The sequence below is a fragment of the Acomys minous genome (genome assembly GCF_964271855.1).
Source record: "Acomys minous genome assembly, chromosome: 12".
NCBI lineage: Eukaryota > Metazoa > Chordata > Mammalia > Rodentia > Muridae > Acomys > Acomys minous.
The window spans coordinates 61,584,166-61,603,850 of NC_140493.1; the positions used below are offsets into that span (position 1 = coordinate 61,584,166).

At 37.4% G+C, this 19,685-nt stretch overlaps 1 protein-coding gene across 2 annotated transcripts in view; it reads right to left on the reverse strand.

Annotated features, from left to right (window-relative positions):
* The window catches only part of VPS13B (vacuolar protein sorting 13 homolog B), a 517,649-nt gene that overhangs the window by 229,997 nt on the left and 267,967 nt on the right, over nucleotides 1–19,685 (reverse strand). For both annotated transcript variants that reach the window (XM_084803053.1, XM_084803052.1), the window contains exons 26-30: nucleotides 18,028–18,199; nucleotides 17,359–17,473; nucleotides 15,695–15,761; nucleotides 11,955–12,363; nucleotides 3,975–4,086 (exon numbers count right to left, since the gene is read on the reverse strand). In XM_084803053.1, coding sequence (XP_084659179.1) covers nucleotides 3,975–4,086; nucleotides 11,955–12,363; nucleotides 15,695–15,761; nucleotides 17,359–17,473; nucleotides 18,028–18,199 — 875 coding nt within the window. The remainder of the gene's footprint in view (nucleotides 1–3,974; nucleotides 4,087–11,954; nucleotides 12,364–15,694; nucleotides 15,762–17,358; nucleotides 17,474–18,027; nucleotides 18,200–19,685) is intronic.

The following is a 19,685-nucleotide window of genomic DNA, read 5'->3' on the forward strand; positions in this document are numbered from 1 at the left end:
TATATTAAAAAAAACACATAAAAAGACAGTAAGGCCAACATTGCCCCACCTGCACACATTTGAGAGGCACAACTTTTCTTGCCAGTTAGACAGGATAGTGTGGATCTCCATATCCCATCGGAATCGGCCCAGGGTGGCACTGATCTGCGCCTTTAGTTGCATTAGATCACCTTAGGTTAACTGTCCTGTGTACTCCTAGGCTTCTCCCTCCAGTGTAGCACTGTTCAGTGGAAATACACCCAAATGTAAAGAAAAGCCACTAGAGCAATTAAAACATTCAAGTGGTCACTGAAACAGGGTTTTCAAAGTGGACTACAGTTGTAATAATGTTTGTCAATGTCCCTACCATAGCGCCACAGCAACATAAAATTAATAAAGGTAGTAATGAAGCATTTCACTTTATTCTGAAGGTCTAGTGTGTACTACAAGCTTGACAAAACATCCAACCCTCCTCTTGAAAAGTCCATGCCTGCCCGAGGGCAGGCACTACTGTCCTTTTCTTACACATCATTCTCCTAGCCAATGCTTGTGTCCAAACTGTTCAAATTTATATTAACACTTTTACCCAAAAAAATCTAACAGTATTGCATGTAAAAAAAAATTCCAGTTTGAAAAGCAGAATAACCACATTTGCCTGTGGCTACTGTGTGGGTTGGTACACCTCTTTGTTTTTTAAGAAATGTACAAATCATCTGGGCATGGTTGCGCATGCCTGTAATCCCAGCACTTGAGTTTGAGGCCAGCCTGGTCTACAAAGGAAGTCCAGGACAGACAAGGCTATACAGAGAAACCAAAAACCAAAAACCAAAACCAACCAAACAAACAAAGCAAGCAATGTACAAATCAATTTCTTCTGGCTGGCTCTTCCTATTAACAAAGGTCCTGTGGAGTGCTGCATTATGTATGGAGCTCCCTCAGATGCCAGTTTATCACTACAGCAAATGTGATTTGATCAATGTCTTTCAGCTGACCTTTTGAGAATAACTTAGTTCTCTGATGCAAACAGAGTACAAGATCATCCATGTTACAGTGTTTATCACTACTTCATTTCTTCCTATGGCTGAATAATGCCAATTACATGGAATGCTGCATTTTGGTTTTTCATTCATCATTGTGATGGGTTTTTATGTTGTTTTCACTTTACATAAATAAAACTATTATGAATAGCTGTACTATAAACGTTTGCATGGGCATGTATGTACACAGAAGTAGAACTCTTATACCATATGATACCTATCTTTAATCTTAAAAGAAACTGTCTAGGACTTTTACATAGTCATTTTACATTTTCACCAGGAACATATATTTGTGTGATGCTACAAACACTGTAAGCATGTTTGTGTGTATATATATGCAGATATGTATGTATGCATGTATATTTATATATGCATTCACATATATTTATGCCCAATTTCCCACACATAGCTCCTAAAACTTTATCTCTAGAGTCAGGTGAGCGTATTTGAAAGTTAATGAGGTAGATAGTGCTATGCACTCAGAGAGACCATGGCAAAATTATGATGGGAATTTTCATTTAGTCTCTAGGAGAGGAAGGGCTGAAGGCTGCCAAAGGGCAAAGCTGTGAATAATCTCATTTATGTAATAGTTACTCCATAAAACCCCAGAAGCATATGGACAAGCTTCTGCTTTTGTTTGCTCTACAGTTAAGCATCAGGAACTGTGAGCTCTCACACGTTTTAAAGATTGCCTTTGTTACCTAAACTTTTTCATGGCCCCAGAGTGAATACTTCCATTGCTAATACAATTGCCATTTGTATCCTTGTTCCACACCACAAGAAGCAGTCATACACCTTTGTTGTGGGTCTCTGTGTTCTGAAAGGGTCACATAGTCAGGAATTGCACAGTACAAATCTTCACAGTCTGTCCACTGAGATGTATGGTTAATCTATTCATAAAAAAAAAAACAAAGGAAGCCCCAGGACACAGGGCCTTTAGCTCTGTCTGTCTTCTCTTCTCAACGAGCCTCTCCTACTCTGATTACTTCACTCATTTGTGGTTTCTACTTCCACTATTCGTTCTCTGATGCAGATGACACAGCATCTCAATGAGATCCTGAAATGCTCTGATGAACTCCTGCATTAATCTCTGTTAGTTTAGTTACATGGAAATGACTTGGAATGTGAGCTTTTCAGGAAAAGTGCTCTACCCAGCATGCCTGTGGGCTCCAGAATTCTCTGGTGTTCAACAGACACTCTGGTTCTTAGCGCAGCCTTGTCTATGTAGTACTTCAAAGTTTCTATGCATGCTTTGAATCCAAACTCTGCTGAGCCAGAAGAGCAGAGCAGGCAAAGGAAAAGTGCCCTGAGGGACCCTGAAATTCAAGGGAAGACCAGTAAGAAAACTAAAAACAAGCAAACCTGAGGGAACAGCTCACTGAATAGAAACTCAAGTTCCCAAGATTAAGGCTGTCATTCATGGACGGGTTTGAAATTGCAAAGGGAAGGGCAAATGAGATGAGGGGGCAATCTCATGGCTTACTCCACCAGTGGTATAAGGATCTTTTAATACAGACTTTTTTTCCATCTAGAGTAAAAAGACCTTAAATGAAGATGATGTATCCCTAAAGTACAGAAAATGAACGCAAGGAAGGACTTCTAAGTGTTAGAAGTCTTTAAAGTCCCCTCTTCCCTCCTTTCCTATTGCAGGGCTGCAGACCAAAGCCTAGGCCTCAGCCTTATTGGCAAGCACTTTACCATTGAGCTAGACTCCGTCAGCCCTGAAAGCTCTAATGCTAACTCACTATTAGATAAGCAACAATTATTTATTAATAGTTCCCACTTCTAATTTTTTAAATCCCAAAGAAGATGGGTTATATAATCCTCAAGACCTCACTGAGCACTGATAATACTTTTTGGTTTTTATGTAAACTTAACTAAATAAAGCCTAAGGAGATAAAGACTATAAACTACATGAAATAGTGAAATAAGGAAGAGACCAATATGTAAGTCAGAGAAAATTGGAAAAACTTTGTTAATAAAATCCCTATATGCATTTGAAGATGGTCTGTTTGAAACTAGCTCATGGGTGCAGTGCTCAGACAGCAGGGTGAACACTTAGGGTCAACTTGGACTTAAATAGTGAGACCAAATCTTAAAACAAAAAGTCAAGTAAGAACCTTGCCTCTTCTAGGTGGTAAACGTAACAGTTAAATCAGAGCCTGTTAGAGGCTGTGACACCTACTGGAGAAGAGTAGGCATTTAAGCTTTTAGAAGACCAAGACTGTGACATCTGAAATCCAGCCAGAGGCAGATGAAGAGACTAACTTGTCCATCTGCATTTCTGTGACTTTTCTCACTTGGCAGCATTTGCAATTGTACGACTATGTCTGGCAGCAGTTGCCAACTTCAGGACAAGTTATGTATTATTTTTACCGTGCTCATTACACATGTTCAGCAGTGGAGTCGTCCATATATGCTTGGTGTGGTTTGCAAACACTTGGTGACAAAATCCAGAGCCAGGCATTTTCACAGAAAGTGTTTACTGTGAAATTTCTCCTTAGAAGTTTGCTTTTCTTTACAGCTTTGATCCATATGACATCCACAAGCCTACACTTCAAATAATGGCTTATGCTTAAATTAAGAAAATGCATCACTTTGATACAACAAGACTCCAGTAGCATGTGGTAGTTCTAGAAAGGACCTCGTTTTCTTATGTGATTAGAGATTTGGTCAAATATGAAGCCTGCTAAAATTTTCCAAGCTATGCTTCTTCAGCTCATGGTGCCTTGGTACTTGCATTCTGCTATTCATCAACACTTCACAGGAATACTTGATTTGTCTGAATAAATTTAAAAACCCACAACTGAGGAAAATCAGAAAAGCCTGGTTTGAAATATCAAAAGATTCCCAGTAAACTGTATTTCTAGAGGCCACACTACACAAGTTTTACTGATCATTGTACTTTTCTGCAGGACAAAAACTGTTGCAAGACTGAATGTAAGAAAGTCAACTTACTGGTAAATATCCTTCCTGAGGACAGATCTGCCAAGTGGATTATCGGCCTGGGGAGCCATGGCAACAGAACCAACCTTTAAAACCATCGTGTCCTCCTTTGCTGCCTGATTCACTGTAAGAGAAGGAACAGACATGACTACACATAGACCTGGGACGCACAGTGAGAGCATTTGAGGAAATAGGAAGCCAATACCTTGCAAGAAGGCCAATAAATGATAAAATAACAACAAAAAAGCCACATTTAGAATAAAAATTTTGATGCTTTTAAAAGTCTATTTTCTTCAAATCCTATTTTATGGTTCTCTGTTTACCACAATTAAAATCACAATTTAAATAATCAACTTCTCCTTAATATAACAATATGTTGTTATTAAGTATATGTACATGATACTGAAGCCATATAATGAGCTAATTTCACAATCATACTATTGTAGAGTTCTTAAAAGCAATGATCAGTTCTGGAACTTTAACACTACAAACATACAACAGAATATCAACAATGCAGGCAAAAAATTCTCCATTGTTTAAATTTATATGTATAATGATAATTACATATATCACAATTACATACAGTACAGCTATGAAATATGAGAAAATCTAAGAAAACTGGGATGGTTCCAATATTGAAGATGGAAAAGATAAATGATTTACTATGAGAAAATGTCTTAGTTTGTCATCAGATGAGTGTCGAATTGCAATGATTGCACTTGGGAAAGGGTCTGAGGAACAGGTCTCATTTTCTGATAAAGCTGAGAAATAAAAGTGTCAAAAACAAAGCAATACCGGTTTCTAATCCTTCTCTTTGTACTGAATAAGAAATGACATAACTTCATGTTCTTACGAAGTTCCCAGGTTTTCCTGTACTCCACAGCTACTTCAGAATATTTGGAAAGGATAGGGCCTTTTTAATGACACTATTCATTACATTCAATGACTTTAATAATAAACTAACTCTAAGAACTATTTAGTTATTATGTTTTTGACACAGGGCTTCTCTGTGTAACGGCCTATTTAGTCACCTTTAAACATTATGAACATAATGTACCATCTTCTTCACTTTCAGTATTCTAAAATCCGTAAGGTCAGTGATACAGCTCAGTGACAGTATACCTGTGTACTTCATGTGAGGCACCACCAATACCACTGAGAAAAGCGGGGCTGAGAGTACGAATACAAAGTGCCAGACGCAAAAGACACCCCCCTCCCTTTCATTCAAGGAACCGTTAGCATCTGCCACAGACAGAAAAGAGAAGGTCTGGGTGCAAGGCCTCCAGAATGTCCCATGAAGGCACAATCCGTGTTCCCCAAATTGTACCGCCCAAAGAATGCGAGAGCAAGGAGATTATTTCCAGCTGCGTCAGCAGCACACTCGGTATGGTCTGACTTTGATTAGTCCAAAAAAAGAAAGTTAGAATTGAGGAAATGAAAAGGCAATCGTAAGCGAGTCAGCAAGGCAGGAGGATGAGTGTGACGGGAGAAACTGCCACGGTGGTGGGGAGGGGGGAGGAGGGCCGGCGGCAAACGGGAGGAAAGGAGAGGAACTATCACAATAAATACTCACATGTGGACATCTCAGTAAACACAGTAATCTAAAAGGCCCACTGCAAAAAAGATCAAACAGAACACTACGTCTCATACAGCTGTGCTATTTTCAAATGACAGGAGGTCTGGCTTGATTATAGGTCCTCCTACTATGAACAGTGTTTACATTTCACAGATCTTGCATTATATGCCAAGCTTAATAGTTCCATGTGGGTAAAGCCTCTGATTAAGCAGAAGGCATCAATTAAATCACTAAGCAGTAAGCCTGCAGAATAGACTATGGCACAGAACAATTAGTGGACTTGCTAACTGTCCTTGCAGGCTGCACATAGTGCCCGCCATATAAAGTCTCAGACTGAGGTAGAGCTGCTGCAGTCAAAGAGGTGCACATGGAAGAAAAATGACACCCTTGGCGTTTCATACAAAGCCAGATCCAAGAACAGAACTTATTAGAGCCAAACATGCACTCAGTAGGTTACACTAAAGTCACAGTAAAATACATATATAACTGCTTACTGACAAGCATTCATAAATTAGATGAAAATTTTACTATAGGAAGTATTCAATTTATCAAAAATTTTCTTTCATATATATGCAAAAATAATGAAACTAGAAATCACATAAGAAAATGCTTTAGTGATTTCTTCAGTTACTTTATAGCTAGAAACAAATAAGCCTACCCTCCAGCACATTTAACCTTTTCTCTGTCTATTTTTTTTTTACATATACATTTATATTATTACACATAGAAGAACCACGAGACAATCAGGAATTATTTAAATGTTACATTCATAGTGATCTGGCTATTTGTATTTGGCAACCTTGAAGAAAACATCTTTCCTATCGTTTGAGTCTAAAATTCTGAATGAAAATCAATATCTATCATATCTCATCTCTATTGACTTAAAACATCTATCTAGACCTAAAAACATCCTAACCCCTAAACAACTAAGCTTAATTGTAAGACTAAATTATCTGTTCTTCAACCTCATCAGAGACTTGAGAAGGAATAAAACCTGCTTTTAATTATTGGGCCACAGGAGGGAATATTCACTTTTAAAGCATTTCAACATGGAAATCACTGTCTGACTTCTTCCTTCTAGTTGTTTTAAGTAAGCCTTATAGGAAGCCACTCACCTCCAGAGACACATGCTATATCCAAAACACAGCTCTCTATGAGGAAATAAAAACTCAAGTGGGAAGTGAAACACTGTGGATTTAGAATCTTGATGACAGTGAAAGAGGCAAATAAACTCAGGTTGAAACTAGACTTTCAAAATCGACTCACTGAAACAAATGCTAAAAGGGTAAAGATGACATCATCATCATCAGATGTTATTTAAACATTTACTATTAGCAAGAACTATAGCTCAGAAAGATCATCCTTGTTGGGGTAAAGCTGTACAGATCTATATGTCTGTGTGTGCATGTAAAAATATATCTGTGTGCACATGCATGTGTGCTTTAAGAGAAAAGGCTATAAACAACTCGGAAATCATAATCTTGCATCTGTGTCCTGATGTTTAAGTTTCTTGAAATTATAAGGATAAGATTCTTCTCCTCAAAGCCATTTTTTAAAATTCAGATATAAAACAATGACTGGGAGACTTCAAGTTTCTGATAAGCTCAATGGAATAAAATGCCTAAAGTTGAAAGCATGCTGAACTTACCCCTGTGTAATATATCATACTTGTATAAAGTCAGCCATTGTAATAGCTGAACCAACACCATTAACAAAGCGTGTTAGTCACAGTCCATGTTGGCAGTAGGGTCAACGCGGGTGAAGGGGAAGAGAACAGGCAGACCAGAGGGAAGTGGAGGATGAGTCGGCCTGCTCTGTGATGCTCACCCAGCTGTAAATGCAGACTACACCGGCCACTTTTATGAAAGAGTTACTACATTTATTATATATACTTATTGAGACTACTTGCCAGGCAGACATTCTCAACTTAGTTACTCTTCTAAAGATATTATTCCCACATATTTCCTTTCAAAGCACTTCTAAAATAAAATGAATGGGCATTCCATTCTTCATTCTGTCTCACTAGCCAGTCAATTAGTGGTGTTTATTACAATAATATTGCTTCTACTAAGATTTCCTTAATTATATTGAATCTTGTAGCATGTATCTTTCCAAATATACCTACAATAGTCCCTGTCTCATAATGTTCTTCAAAGCAACCCCAGAAAGCACTTAAGTACCTGAACGCTGATATTATACATGATAACACTGTCAAAATAAAATAAAGGTTAAAAACCCAAACAAACATAAATAGCTTTAAAATCAAATAGTGGAATTCTGGATGTATTACTGCAATTGATTAAATTGGGATTCCCGTAATTCTAGAAGCCTATTGGAAATTAAAACTATACAGAAGAAATAAGGCTATTTTTTAATTTCTATTGTTAGCAGAAATTTTTATCATGTGTATTTTGCACTCCCTTCCCAAATAAAACCAACCTCCTATAACAATAACCATAACAAAAGTTTCCAAGTCAATGACAAGACATAGCGGCAAACAAGTTACATCTCAGGAGGAACGGGCTACCACTGAATGAGGCACTCTTAGCAAGGGATGTGACCAACACTGACACGGAGGACAACAGTCTGTCCTGTAAGATTTTTTCACTAATTTCTCATCCCTTTGCATAGGAATGCTATAATGAAGAAGTAACAGAATCAAAGGGGCAACTCTCAGTGAAAATATACTTTTTGTATACTGTGAGATTCATTCAGTTTATCAATTAAATAGAATATGTGAAGACAAATGAGCAAACAAGGAATACACATCAGAGGACTACATTAAGGCAAAGTGACATCTGAATTAGTAATACTTACCAATAAAATTACTAAAACACACATGCACACTTGCACCCACCCACCCACACAGGAGCACATACAACAGAATCTAACTTTGTAGCCTTGGCTTGCTGAAAACATACCGTGCAGGCCAATATGGCCTTGAACTTTCCGCAGTCCTACTGCCCCTGCTCAGGAGTTCTGGGATTGTAGCACAGCCCACAAGGACAGCTTGGACATGTGTGTACCATATTACACTAATTCATTAGGGAGAATTAACTTGAGGACACTGTTTGCAGTCTTTGTACAGTTTTAAAATTAGAAATTGATAATGAAATAAACCCATGTAGCTTTTAAAAAGTTGTATTTGTAATCAATATTAACTCATATCGTATGAAATGTATTTCTAAGAAATGTTCAGCCCAGAGAAAACGTGTGCACGAGGCCAAAGGTTCCGTGCTCAGCACTGGGAAGAAAGCAACAACAACCAGAAAATAAGTAGAAAAAGAAGACAAAAGACAAAAGCTGTGATATGGCACTGCTTCCTCATGCTTTGTTTTTTTTCCATTAACTTATTCATTCACTTTACATCCTGATTACAGCACCCTTCCTCTCCTCCCTGTGGCCCCCTTCACACACCCCTCCCCTGCATTCTCCTCACAGAAGGGGAAGGTCTCTGTGGAAATCAATCTGTTGGTTTCTTAGAAAACTGGGGATTGGTTTACCTCAAGACCTAGCTATACCACTCCTGCAGTCCTGGGCATATACCCAAAAGTTGCTCCACCATGCCACAGAGACACTTGCTCAACTATGTTCATAGCAGCTTTATTCATATTAGCCAGAACTAAAAACAAAATAGATGTCCCTCAACAGAAGAATGGATAAAGAAACTGTTGTGCATTTACACAATGAAATACTATTCAGCTATTAAAAACAAGGACATCATGAAATTTGCAAGCAAAAGGATGGAACAAGAAAATATCATCCTGAGTGAGGTAACCCAAACCCAAAGACACAAATGGCATATACTCATCGATAAGTGGATATTAGCCATAAAGTACAGGATAACCATGCTACAATCCACAGACCCAAAGAAGCTAAGTAACAAGGAGGGCTCAAGGGAGGATGCTTGACTCTCATTTGGTCCTTGATTTTGCTTTTCACTGTCTGCTCTAAGCATGCTACCTGTCTTTATTTTCTCTCTCATCTCAACTTCTCATTTCCAGTATTACTTTCTGTCTTAGGTTTCAATAAAATCTGGCTTTACCAATTTACATTCAACTGAGACTAGATATTAATGAAATAGAGAACATAAACCACGATCTACAAAGAATCTCTGTGATGGATAAGAACTTTTTAACATATCTTATTTTAAATTAAATAAGAGGAATGGCTCAACGGATAAGAGTAGTTGCTGCTAATTCTGATGCTCTGAATTCACTTCTTTGCTCCCAGGAGGATAACTGACTCCCCAGATTGTCCTTTGGCCTCCACAAACCCATGTGGTACCCTACCATCTCTTCATAAATACATGTTAAAAGTTAGAAGATTGACAAAAGGATGGTTTGCTAATCTAAATGATCCTTCATGTCAGTGATCTGTACCATGCTCATGAGAAAGTGATAACCTAACTTGCAAATTTGGCCTGTAGGAAATTATCTGCTATAAAAATGTAGGTTCTTCTTTTTACTTCTGTATCTTTACTGGGAATTATTTATCCAGTATTCATTAGATAGTCATCTAACTAAGAAGAGTAACCAGGCAAAAGCACAAAGGTCATGGTATCTGTAGGGATATGCAGCTTTTCTCTGTCTGGTTAGCAGGTCGTCACCCATCACGTGCTCAGAAGGGTCAGCTGTTCTTTTGAATTCCTGTGTTTTATCAACTATACAAACAGATGAAAGCAACTGCATAGTACTGTTAGAACAGAGCACAACTGAAAGCACTGACTTCCAATCTTAAAGTACGTAACCAACCTCTAATTCAAATAGTAATAAAGGCAGGACCAAATGCATGGTGAGAATTACTAATACACTGGTATAAAGCTCTACAAACGCTTTGTAATTATGGAAATGAAAGGGCCTATTATTTTAATAGAACTTAGTAATGGTAATATTCAGACAGAATACCTTCAGTAATTAAGATCATCTGTGCGGGTAGACAGACTAGACTCTGAGAAGGATGTGTGAAATCAGGTGCTTTTCTCTGATATTTGTTACCACTGGCCACTCACGGTCTTCTTCCTCCATGTAATAATTAAAAGAACAAAAAAGAAAGCCCGCTCATATTCCTATGTAGCATAGACTATGACCTGTATCTCAAATACTCGATTTTTTCTTTTCTCTTGAATTCATAAGATTACAAAGATTATCAGGGTAGTTGCTATACGTTGAAATCATGAATTCCTCCAAAAGTGCTTATGTTGGAGCTAAATCAAGAAGATGCGGCCTCTAGGAAGCAGTTCAGTCATAAGCATTCCATCTTGCTACTAAAGGTACTTGGTCAGTGAGTTGTCCCTTCTGCCTTTTTGTTTGAATTCTTGTTCTCCTTTGTGAGGTCCCAGCAGTGAGGTGCCAATCTACAAGCAGGAAACAGCCCCGTACCATGCAGAAAACCTGCTAGCACCTTTACCTGGTACTTCCAAGCAGCCAGACTCTATTACTTACTAATTCCCTGTTAAGAAATTGTCACCACAGGAACGAGAGACAAAAATCAACCCAGTCTCTTCTACAGCTCAGAACAACCACAGAATTACCTGAGGCTGGAGATGTACTTGTGATAGTGAGGTGTGAGGCGTGCAGCATTCTGCACAGAAAGGGTATAACTTCCTCATCGGAACGGTTCTATTAAATGAGAACTCATTATGGGACTGCTGCTGTATGCGCTGTCTCCAGCGTCATTATTTGAAAGCATCTACCACTATGAAAAGAGGAGTCTCAGGGAGCCATGTGCTGTTACTACAGCCTGCAGTCAAACACAGCGCCACCGCGCTCAGGAGAGCTACACATACTGTGCACAGGGAGCTCAAACTCTACGTAGCAAAGCTGGGATTTTATCTCAATCTACATGATCTCAAAGTTCACAAATTAACAACTGAGTTAGAATGTCTCTCAAATTTCCTAAATCTTTGCCCTCCTTTTTTCCAACACAACAGAGGAAAATAAAATGTTGAAATCACTCCTGTGCGTGAAAGAGGATTATTAATTATTAATTTAACACAAGTGAATGACTGGGTTCCTAGGCGGCACTGCAAAGGCTGGAGAACCATGCTGGTCTGCTGACAAGTTTTCTTCCAACCCTAAGTTTTTAGGTATTTATAACAGAATTTTCATATTGAACATTATTTTATTTTTTGAACAAAAATTTATGTATCTTGGATAATAATTGAATACAACATTAGAATTCCAGACAGAAAGCAAAATGGTACAGAGGAAAAATAATCTCATTCTAATAAATTAATAGAGTTAGATAGTTACTAACTCCAGTTTAAAAAAAAAAGCCAGATGTAAAATAAGACTTCTGTCCATATATTAATAAGACTTCTGACAATGTCTTATGGAGAAAATTACTATAACCTGCTTCTCTACCCGCCCATCCTCAAGCTCCATACACACGGAAAAACAAAGACAAAACCATACCTTCAACAGCTGACTGTGTTTCTTCTATTTGGGGAACAAAAATTCTGATCACACTTGTATTGATATAAATCAAAGGTAAATTGCGCGAAGTCAGTGTATGGCTCCTCATGGGCTGACCGGAAGACTTTCTTTTCTCTCTTTGGGTCCTTGGGAGTTTAGTGTGAAATATGCTTGCAATAGCATTCAATAAAGGAAAGCACAGCACAATATCAAATGCTTGTGCAGAAAGAAGAATTTCGTGAAGAAAATGGGGTGATCCATCCATTAACCCTTCAGATAACTTATGGAAACTTCTTCGCTCATTTCTTGAGGTCAGCTTGTGGCGGACATTTTTTGTTACGGCTTTTGTGTATGTCAGAGAAAGAAATCCATGCTGTTGATGAGCGCCATCTACAAGTTTTGTGGTTGTCTGTTCCAGAAAAGGAAAGCAAAAGACACATTTCATTTTTTAAAAGGAGACAATCTTTATGAGAGAGAGATTTTTTAAAAAAATCCTAGTATTTTGGCCTTTTTGTATTGGTCATCTTACACTTAATAAACATGAGAGTGGTCGATTCTATGGAGAAATTAAAAGCTTCCATGGATATTAGATTGACTTACCTGAAAATTAGGAATTCCCTGAGCAAATCCTACTTTATACATAACAACATGAAATTAACTGGAACAAATGTATTGCTTTCCCAGTACCTCGTCCCACAGCTGAGGGGACGGTCTTTAAAGCTACTAAGCTACTGCGCCCAAGGTGGCGTTTTTACGAAGGAAGTTAGCCAGAGAAGAGCAGCGGAAGGAAAGGAGCACAGAGGGGGAAGGAGGAAGTGAGGAGCACTAAGCCATGGTGTCTCCAGGTCTGTGATGTCATCACCCCTAGGGCGTGTGTGTGTGTGTGTGTGTGTGTGTGTGTGTGTGTGTGTGTGTAGTTGTGTGTGTGGTTGTGTGTGTGTGTGTGTGTGTGTGTGTTTGGAGGGGCCTAGGGAATGAACCCAGGGTCTTCACAGGCTATGGAAGTGCTCTACATCTGAGTTCAATTGCCTGTTAGATTTTAGACTGGACTTTATAATGAAGGAAGGTGCAAAACTTTGTATGCATTTTAAAGTCAATTATTTGACCATTGGGAAAAACATAGAACGTAATCATTTAGTGCTGAATTAACAATTTCCCCTAGTGGTCTACCTCAGCACCGTTTTACCCCTTCCAGCCTTCCTCTCTCCATCTATTCCCTGCTTCTCTCTTTTTCTCTCAAAGTAAAGCCAAATAAAGCACTAAGCTTTGATCCCTGTGGTGCTGGCCATTATGCAACAGAGTGGGAAGGGCCTGCTGTCACCCCAGTGCATGAGGCCACAGCAAAGCTCCATTCCCAGGTCTCCAAACTGTGCTTTGAGGAGAACACTACACTAACCTAAATAATCCAGTTCATAGTAAGCTTTTATTCAAACCCTGGAAAAATATAAAGGCATTTCAATATGTGAATGAAAAAAAAATCAGTGAAACATGTTGAAAGAAACAGCCTTGGAAGGTAAATACATAATGGAAAGGCTTTAATCTTCTTAAACTGCTGTACCTGTGTTAACTAAGGATTAGAAATACACTTGGCCAAAACCGAGGCAAAATATTCCCTTTCATATGGTAAAAAACCAGCATTTTTTTTAAACTTTAAATGAACAAAATGTAAAATGAATAGTTAGAGACAACAAATAGTTAAGGCATTTTCTGAGCGGTACCTCTGCTGGAGTGATGCTGACTCTGCGCTCAAGGGCTTCATCACGCAGCAGCGTGCAGTCCTTTTCAGAGATGCATCCCTACTCTAGGGCAATTATTTTTTAAAATGTAGATAGAGTTTGAGGCCAGCCTGGTCTACAAAGTGAGTCCAGGACAGTCAAGGCTACACAGAGAAACCCTGTCTCGAAAAACCAAAAAGAAAAACAAAATCTATTTAAAATGTAGATAGAAAAATGTCAAAAATGTTAAAAGATTCATAATGAAGTTTGTGGGGCTGTCTGAAGACATTTGAGGTGACTAAAAGTGTTTCTGAGCTCAGAGTCAGCCATTGCTGCTGAGCAACAGGCAGCTGAGCATGGAGACGCATGACAGGAACCCCACACAGCCATCTACCGACACACACGCCAGGCCTCAGACGCACACTTCTAGTACTAAAGATGCTCATAGAAAAAGTTAAAAACCAAGTGAAAAGAAGCATTTGTTCTTATGCAGATAAACTGGTAAGCTTACATGTAAGGAGACAATCATAGGAAATATTTTATAAGGGTAATAGCTAGGCCTTTTCACCTTTATAAAGAAATGAGAAGTATTTTACACATGCTGAGAAAACAGCAGTGTTTATAGTGACTTAGTAGAATAACCATCATGTACATTTTAAATTTTCATGAATTTTATTAACTTTAATAATGTCACCCAAAAGAATGAGTATAACAATGTAATTACATATGCTGCACTATTCAAAAAATATACACATCAGATACATCTGAAAGTTACGATGATGCAGCCTCAGTTCATTTTGTACCCAGAAAACAATGGAAGAATGAACTTGTCTCAATTCAATACAGCAATAGATAAAATATTTCCAATTAGCTGTGAGAGGATGACAGCTGCATAACAGAGAAAAACTAACCGAGCCAAAAAGCAGACTGGGCTAGAAGTAAACGCTGTGTTGGTCAACTCTCGATCAATCAACACAATAGACATCCACCTCACTTAACAACTTACTTTGATTTCCTTATATTGACAACAACATTCTCATTCAAAAACTCAGAATAGCACTAGTACGTCCAGGTGACAGATGGAGTATGACACAAAGCCAATTTATGACACAAAAATACATTATAGTTCACTTATAAGGTAAATGTGATTGACAGAGTGACAATCGAGAGCTGACTTACAGTTCCTTCTTCGGGTACTTTTTAGAGTAACTTGGGCATACAGCTTTAAAGTGATTTCTTACAGAAGAAAAGAAGGTAACAATTACTGAGATAGTCCTGCTTGCTGAGGGGTCAAATCAGCAAGGTGCATCTGTTCAGCTTGTCAGTACAGGAAGGAACACACCGCCACACTGCCCCAAAGACCAGACCAAAACCCTTCCTGTAGGCTTGAGGTGGTAGGAACAGAGAAGATGAAAAGAAAAGAAAAGAAAAGAAAAAGAGAGAGAGAAGAAAGAAAAAAGAAAGAAAGAAAGGAATAGAAGCAGCAAGCAGAGAGAGCGAGAGCAAGAGAGCAAGAGTGCTGCTGGAGAAATTTTAAATTCTGCTCAAGTTTGCCCAGGTTTAAATCTGAACTATTCCTCAATATGGCCCCTGTATGCCCTTTCTTCTGCCAAATCATTCAGGTGGAGGCAAATAAAAAATAATAAAATAATTGCTTTTTGTATATAATTATTACTTTAAGTTTTTAGTCAATCCACCATGAACTTACTTACAAAAGGAAAATCTTCCAAAAAGTCAACCTAGCAATGAAAAATGATAAAATATAGTAACAAATGTGATACAGTTCTACCTTTGCCTTTTGGTACATTTATTTAATTGCTACAAAGAAAGATAGTTACAAAACATGAGCAGAATAAAAGAATTAGAAACTTTAATTTTAAACATAATTTTAGAAAAAGAATTCTAAAAGAAAATATTCTGAATCTGAATGATGTTCCTAATATCATTAGACCTATTGCAAAATAAAATAAACACAAACAATTTAAAATATAGTCTCAAAAATCAAAATTATTAAATGAGTCTCACCACAGGTTTTTCTTTGCACTGCAGAAATACTCCTTCAAAATGTCCTGACTGCCAACCTTCCCCTGGCCTGGAAAACATAAATGCACTTTACCTGTTCTCTTACTTTCTCTCGATTAATAAAGGGATCATACATGACCATAACAATAGCTGTAAATCAGAGCACGCCACGCTGTACCAAGCACAGATGTGCCAGTGCACCTGCAGAACCACTCACGCACAGCAGCATGCCACTGGCTCTGCATGGAGCGCTTCTTCTAACGACAGAAAAACTGTTTCACCTTTACCAAGCTTTGCCTCTCCCGTAGATGAGAAGGTCCAGAGAGGTGAAACTCTTTGTCTGTTTTGTTAATCTCTGTAACTCCAGTATTTAGCACAGAGCCCAGTATACAAAATATATTAATAAGCATATCATTATAAAGATAAATTATGTAAAATCTAAAATTTATATAAATTTAACAGTACAGCTAAGGGTAAGTTATAGTACATACTATTCATATCAGAAATTACTTCAGTGCTTGTACTGATATATTACATGAAAAATCATTTCATTTTAAGTATACTGTACTGGAAAGTAATTACAGAAAAATCGACAAATGCTAAATAGCAATTAATTGTTAGTATTACAAAAATAATTACCACCTGATTATTAAGATAATGTTACAACAAGTTCTAGTACTTGTTATGTTTGTTAAGTAACAATTATACATAGCAACTGAAATACTTTAAGTTTCACAATGACAATTTTCAGCTACTTATTATGGACTTTTACTTATTGATATAAAGAGTATAAAGTATAAGAACAGACAAATGTAGAAGTAGAACTAGAATATGTTTGCAGAAATATTTTAGGGAATGTAATAATAGGTCAGTATATTTGCAAAATGACTTTGGATATCTACAGCTACACAATAAAAACAGTTGAGCTGAGGGATATAATGAAATTATATTTTTCATTATAAAAATATATTTTAAGACTATTTCTAAGAGAAATTACTGTGAAATTGAAAATATAATACTATTTAAAATATTTTAATAGCATCTTTGTATTTTATATTATATTTTATATTTTAGTATGCTTAGTATATTTTATAGTATATTTAATAGTATAAAGCCAAAAAAGAAAATGGCTTTAGGAAACACTAATGGCAAGATCATTTAAAACATTGAAAAATATCTATTACAAACAAATCATATATTCATATATTCTTGCTTTTGATACAGAGGGATTACACAGGGAATAATGTGGCTTTAGGTTTATCTATGGCATTTATATGATTTATAATAAAGGAAAAGTCTCCTAACTGTTGGGGTTCCACCTCAATGCAGCAAGAATACAGAGCAAAAAAAAAAAAAAAAAAAAAAAAAAAAAAAACAGTATGCAGCAACAATCAGACACTTCAATTGTGTCCTAGGCATCTTAGCAAATCTATAACACATGGCATGCACTTGTGGGGTATTTGTAAAAGCAGTAACGTAGATATTTATGAAGAGCTATATACCATGTTATAAAATTTTATTGGATTTGAATGAAAGAATACTAAGACAACATCTTCATCTGTTAAGCATTCTCTTCGACAGTAATCATAATTGTAAAACAGAAACATCCTTATGGTGCCTTGCTCTAAGAAAATACAGCTGTCCTCTATTTGTTACTCACTATTTACCTGCTTTGATAGTGGTCAATATTGAAGCTCTCTATCTTACATTTCACTTTGGTGTACACATCCTGTACATCTACGGACGCACTGAGATCTTCCAGTTCACTGACCATGCAAACCTCTGCAAAAAGAAACAAGCATTATTATCAAGAGAGTCCCTCATAATCAACATCAAAATTTCGTATCTTAAACTGGCTAACACATTCTGACCATCTAAAGGGCACTAAGCGTACACAAAGCTCTATACTTATAAGCAACATTAGTGTCAAATGCGCCCTTATGTTAAGAGAAAGCATATATCTATCTCAAGTTAGGCAACTCAGTTATTATTTGAAAAACACAGTTATTATTTGAATAGACGAATCTGTTATCAATCAAGGATATCTGACTATTGACAATGTAGCGCATAGCTATGCTCAGAGAATAAGTCACTCATACATCCTGGGTGAATTTTGATTATCAACAAGCAAAATTAGATTTTACAAAGTCCAAGAGATTATGAACACATAAACTTTGTACAGTGATGAGATAAAATGTTAGCAACACTCTTAAAACACTTGAATAAGAGCTAATTAAATTGTAAATGATGACATTGAAGAAAATTACACTTAATATTTCTTCTAATAGCAGTAATAATTTTATTTCTGTAGTAAGGAAGAAAAAATATTCCTGTACCTGTGCCTTTGTTCTCAAGATCTGGAGCAAAGAGCTTTACAGTAACTTTGGGGAGCACCCACTGCATCCATAGGCTAACACGCCCACTGGACCCACCAATGGTACTAGTAGTTTGTTCCAAGGTAACAGAATCTGAGAATGGCGAATCATCAGCAGCTTGAATAGAATCTCCCTGTGGTGAGGAAAAAAACAACAAAACAAAACAAAACACATCAAATATTGATACGTCATGAAAAAGAGGTAAAATAAAATTTATAATTTAAAATGATTATTTCTCATGGTTCTCTGTGAATGTCTCAAACAAAATGCTTACTTCCTAGGCTATGTAATCATGCAAGGGCAAAATGCCTTAGAACTTTTGAGAAGGCGTGCAATAGTGGTCAGATTGTTACTTTCTACTGGCAGAAGATGGTCAGAGCAGAAGCCACTACTCTCTAGGTCAACCATACCTGAAAGGGAGGGATCTGACTAAAGCCTCACACACAAGGAGTCAAGAGCATCCTGTGTGCAGGCCACCAGGTCATCAGGAGGCTGCACCAGGGCATTAACCTTGTCCACTCTGCTTTCACTTAAAACATCTTTTAGTGAAAAAACAGAAGGAGCCAAGAACAAATGTGAACAAGAGCTCACAAGGAAGGTGGGACCAAGCACAACAAACAAACAATAACACAAACAAAACACAACAACAAACTAGTATCCTAGGATTTACTGAGGCAGAAAATTATTAGTCAGCTCCCTGTCTCAAACATAACCCAAAACTGTTTGTGGGTTTTTTTCCTAAATATTTCTATAAAATAAGGAGACTGTAAATCTATCATAGCTGAAATTTCTAGAACTTAAGGAGCTACATAAATTTATTTTTGGTTAGCTGTCTAATATGAAATCCAATAAAAAGCATCAACTATGTCCAGAACACATGTTTTTTACAAAGCAAATCAATAAAAGATGACACAATGTGGCTATTATGCCTTTTTAAACAGATAGTTTCTAGAACAGAAACATTCCTATCAAATCCTCCAACAAACAGCATGCCCCATGGGAAGAAAGGTGCGGAGAAATATCATCTAATCAATCCTTTAGCACCACTAAGTATCCTGACAGAATCCTGAGAGCTGTGGCTTCCAGCTTAGTAAGACCTCCCGAGAAACTTTTATGCTATTGTGTCATGCAGTTTCAATTTTCTTCTTGGATTTACAACAGTTGCTGTGTTATGGTTAAACATGTTTCTACATTAATTTCCTTCTTTATTTAGCAAATGTATAGTGAAAACAACTCCCCTCCTAAATTGTAATGTTTAACTATTTTCCTACACCTCCTTAGTCCAATTCTAAAATAAAAATTCATGGCAAATTAACCAAAATATTGAGTTTATTTTTCTAGGTAAATGTATCTCGGCTCATCTGGAAGCACAAACATTTCAGCCCTTTATCCTGGGCCTGCTTCAGAGCTCTGGGAAGATCACAGTTGGCCACACGGCTAATCTTTCTTATCAAAATAACCCCAGCATTCTTGTTCAATCACACAACCTCCCGAGGGGCCAACACTTGCACTGTTGTTTGTACTGCAGTCAGCAGTAACAAGTGGCCTGCTGGGGCTCCGGCACCTTTGCTCTCACTGTTTCAGAAAGTCAGGTTTTAAGCACACAACTTAAGTCTCAC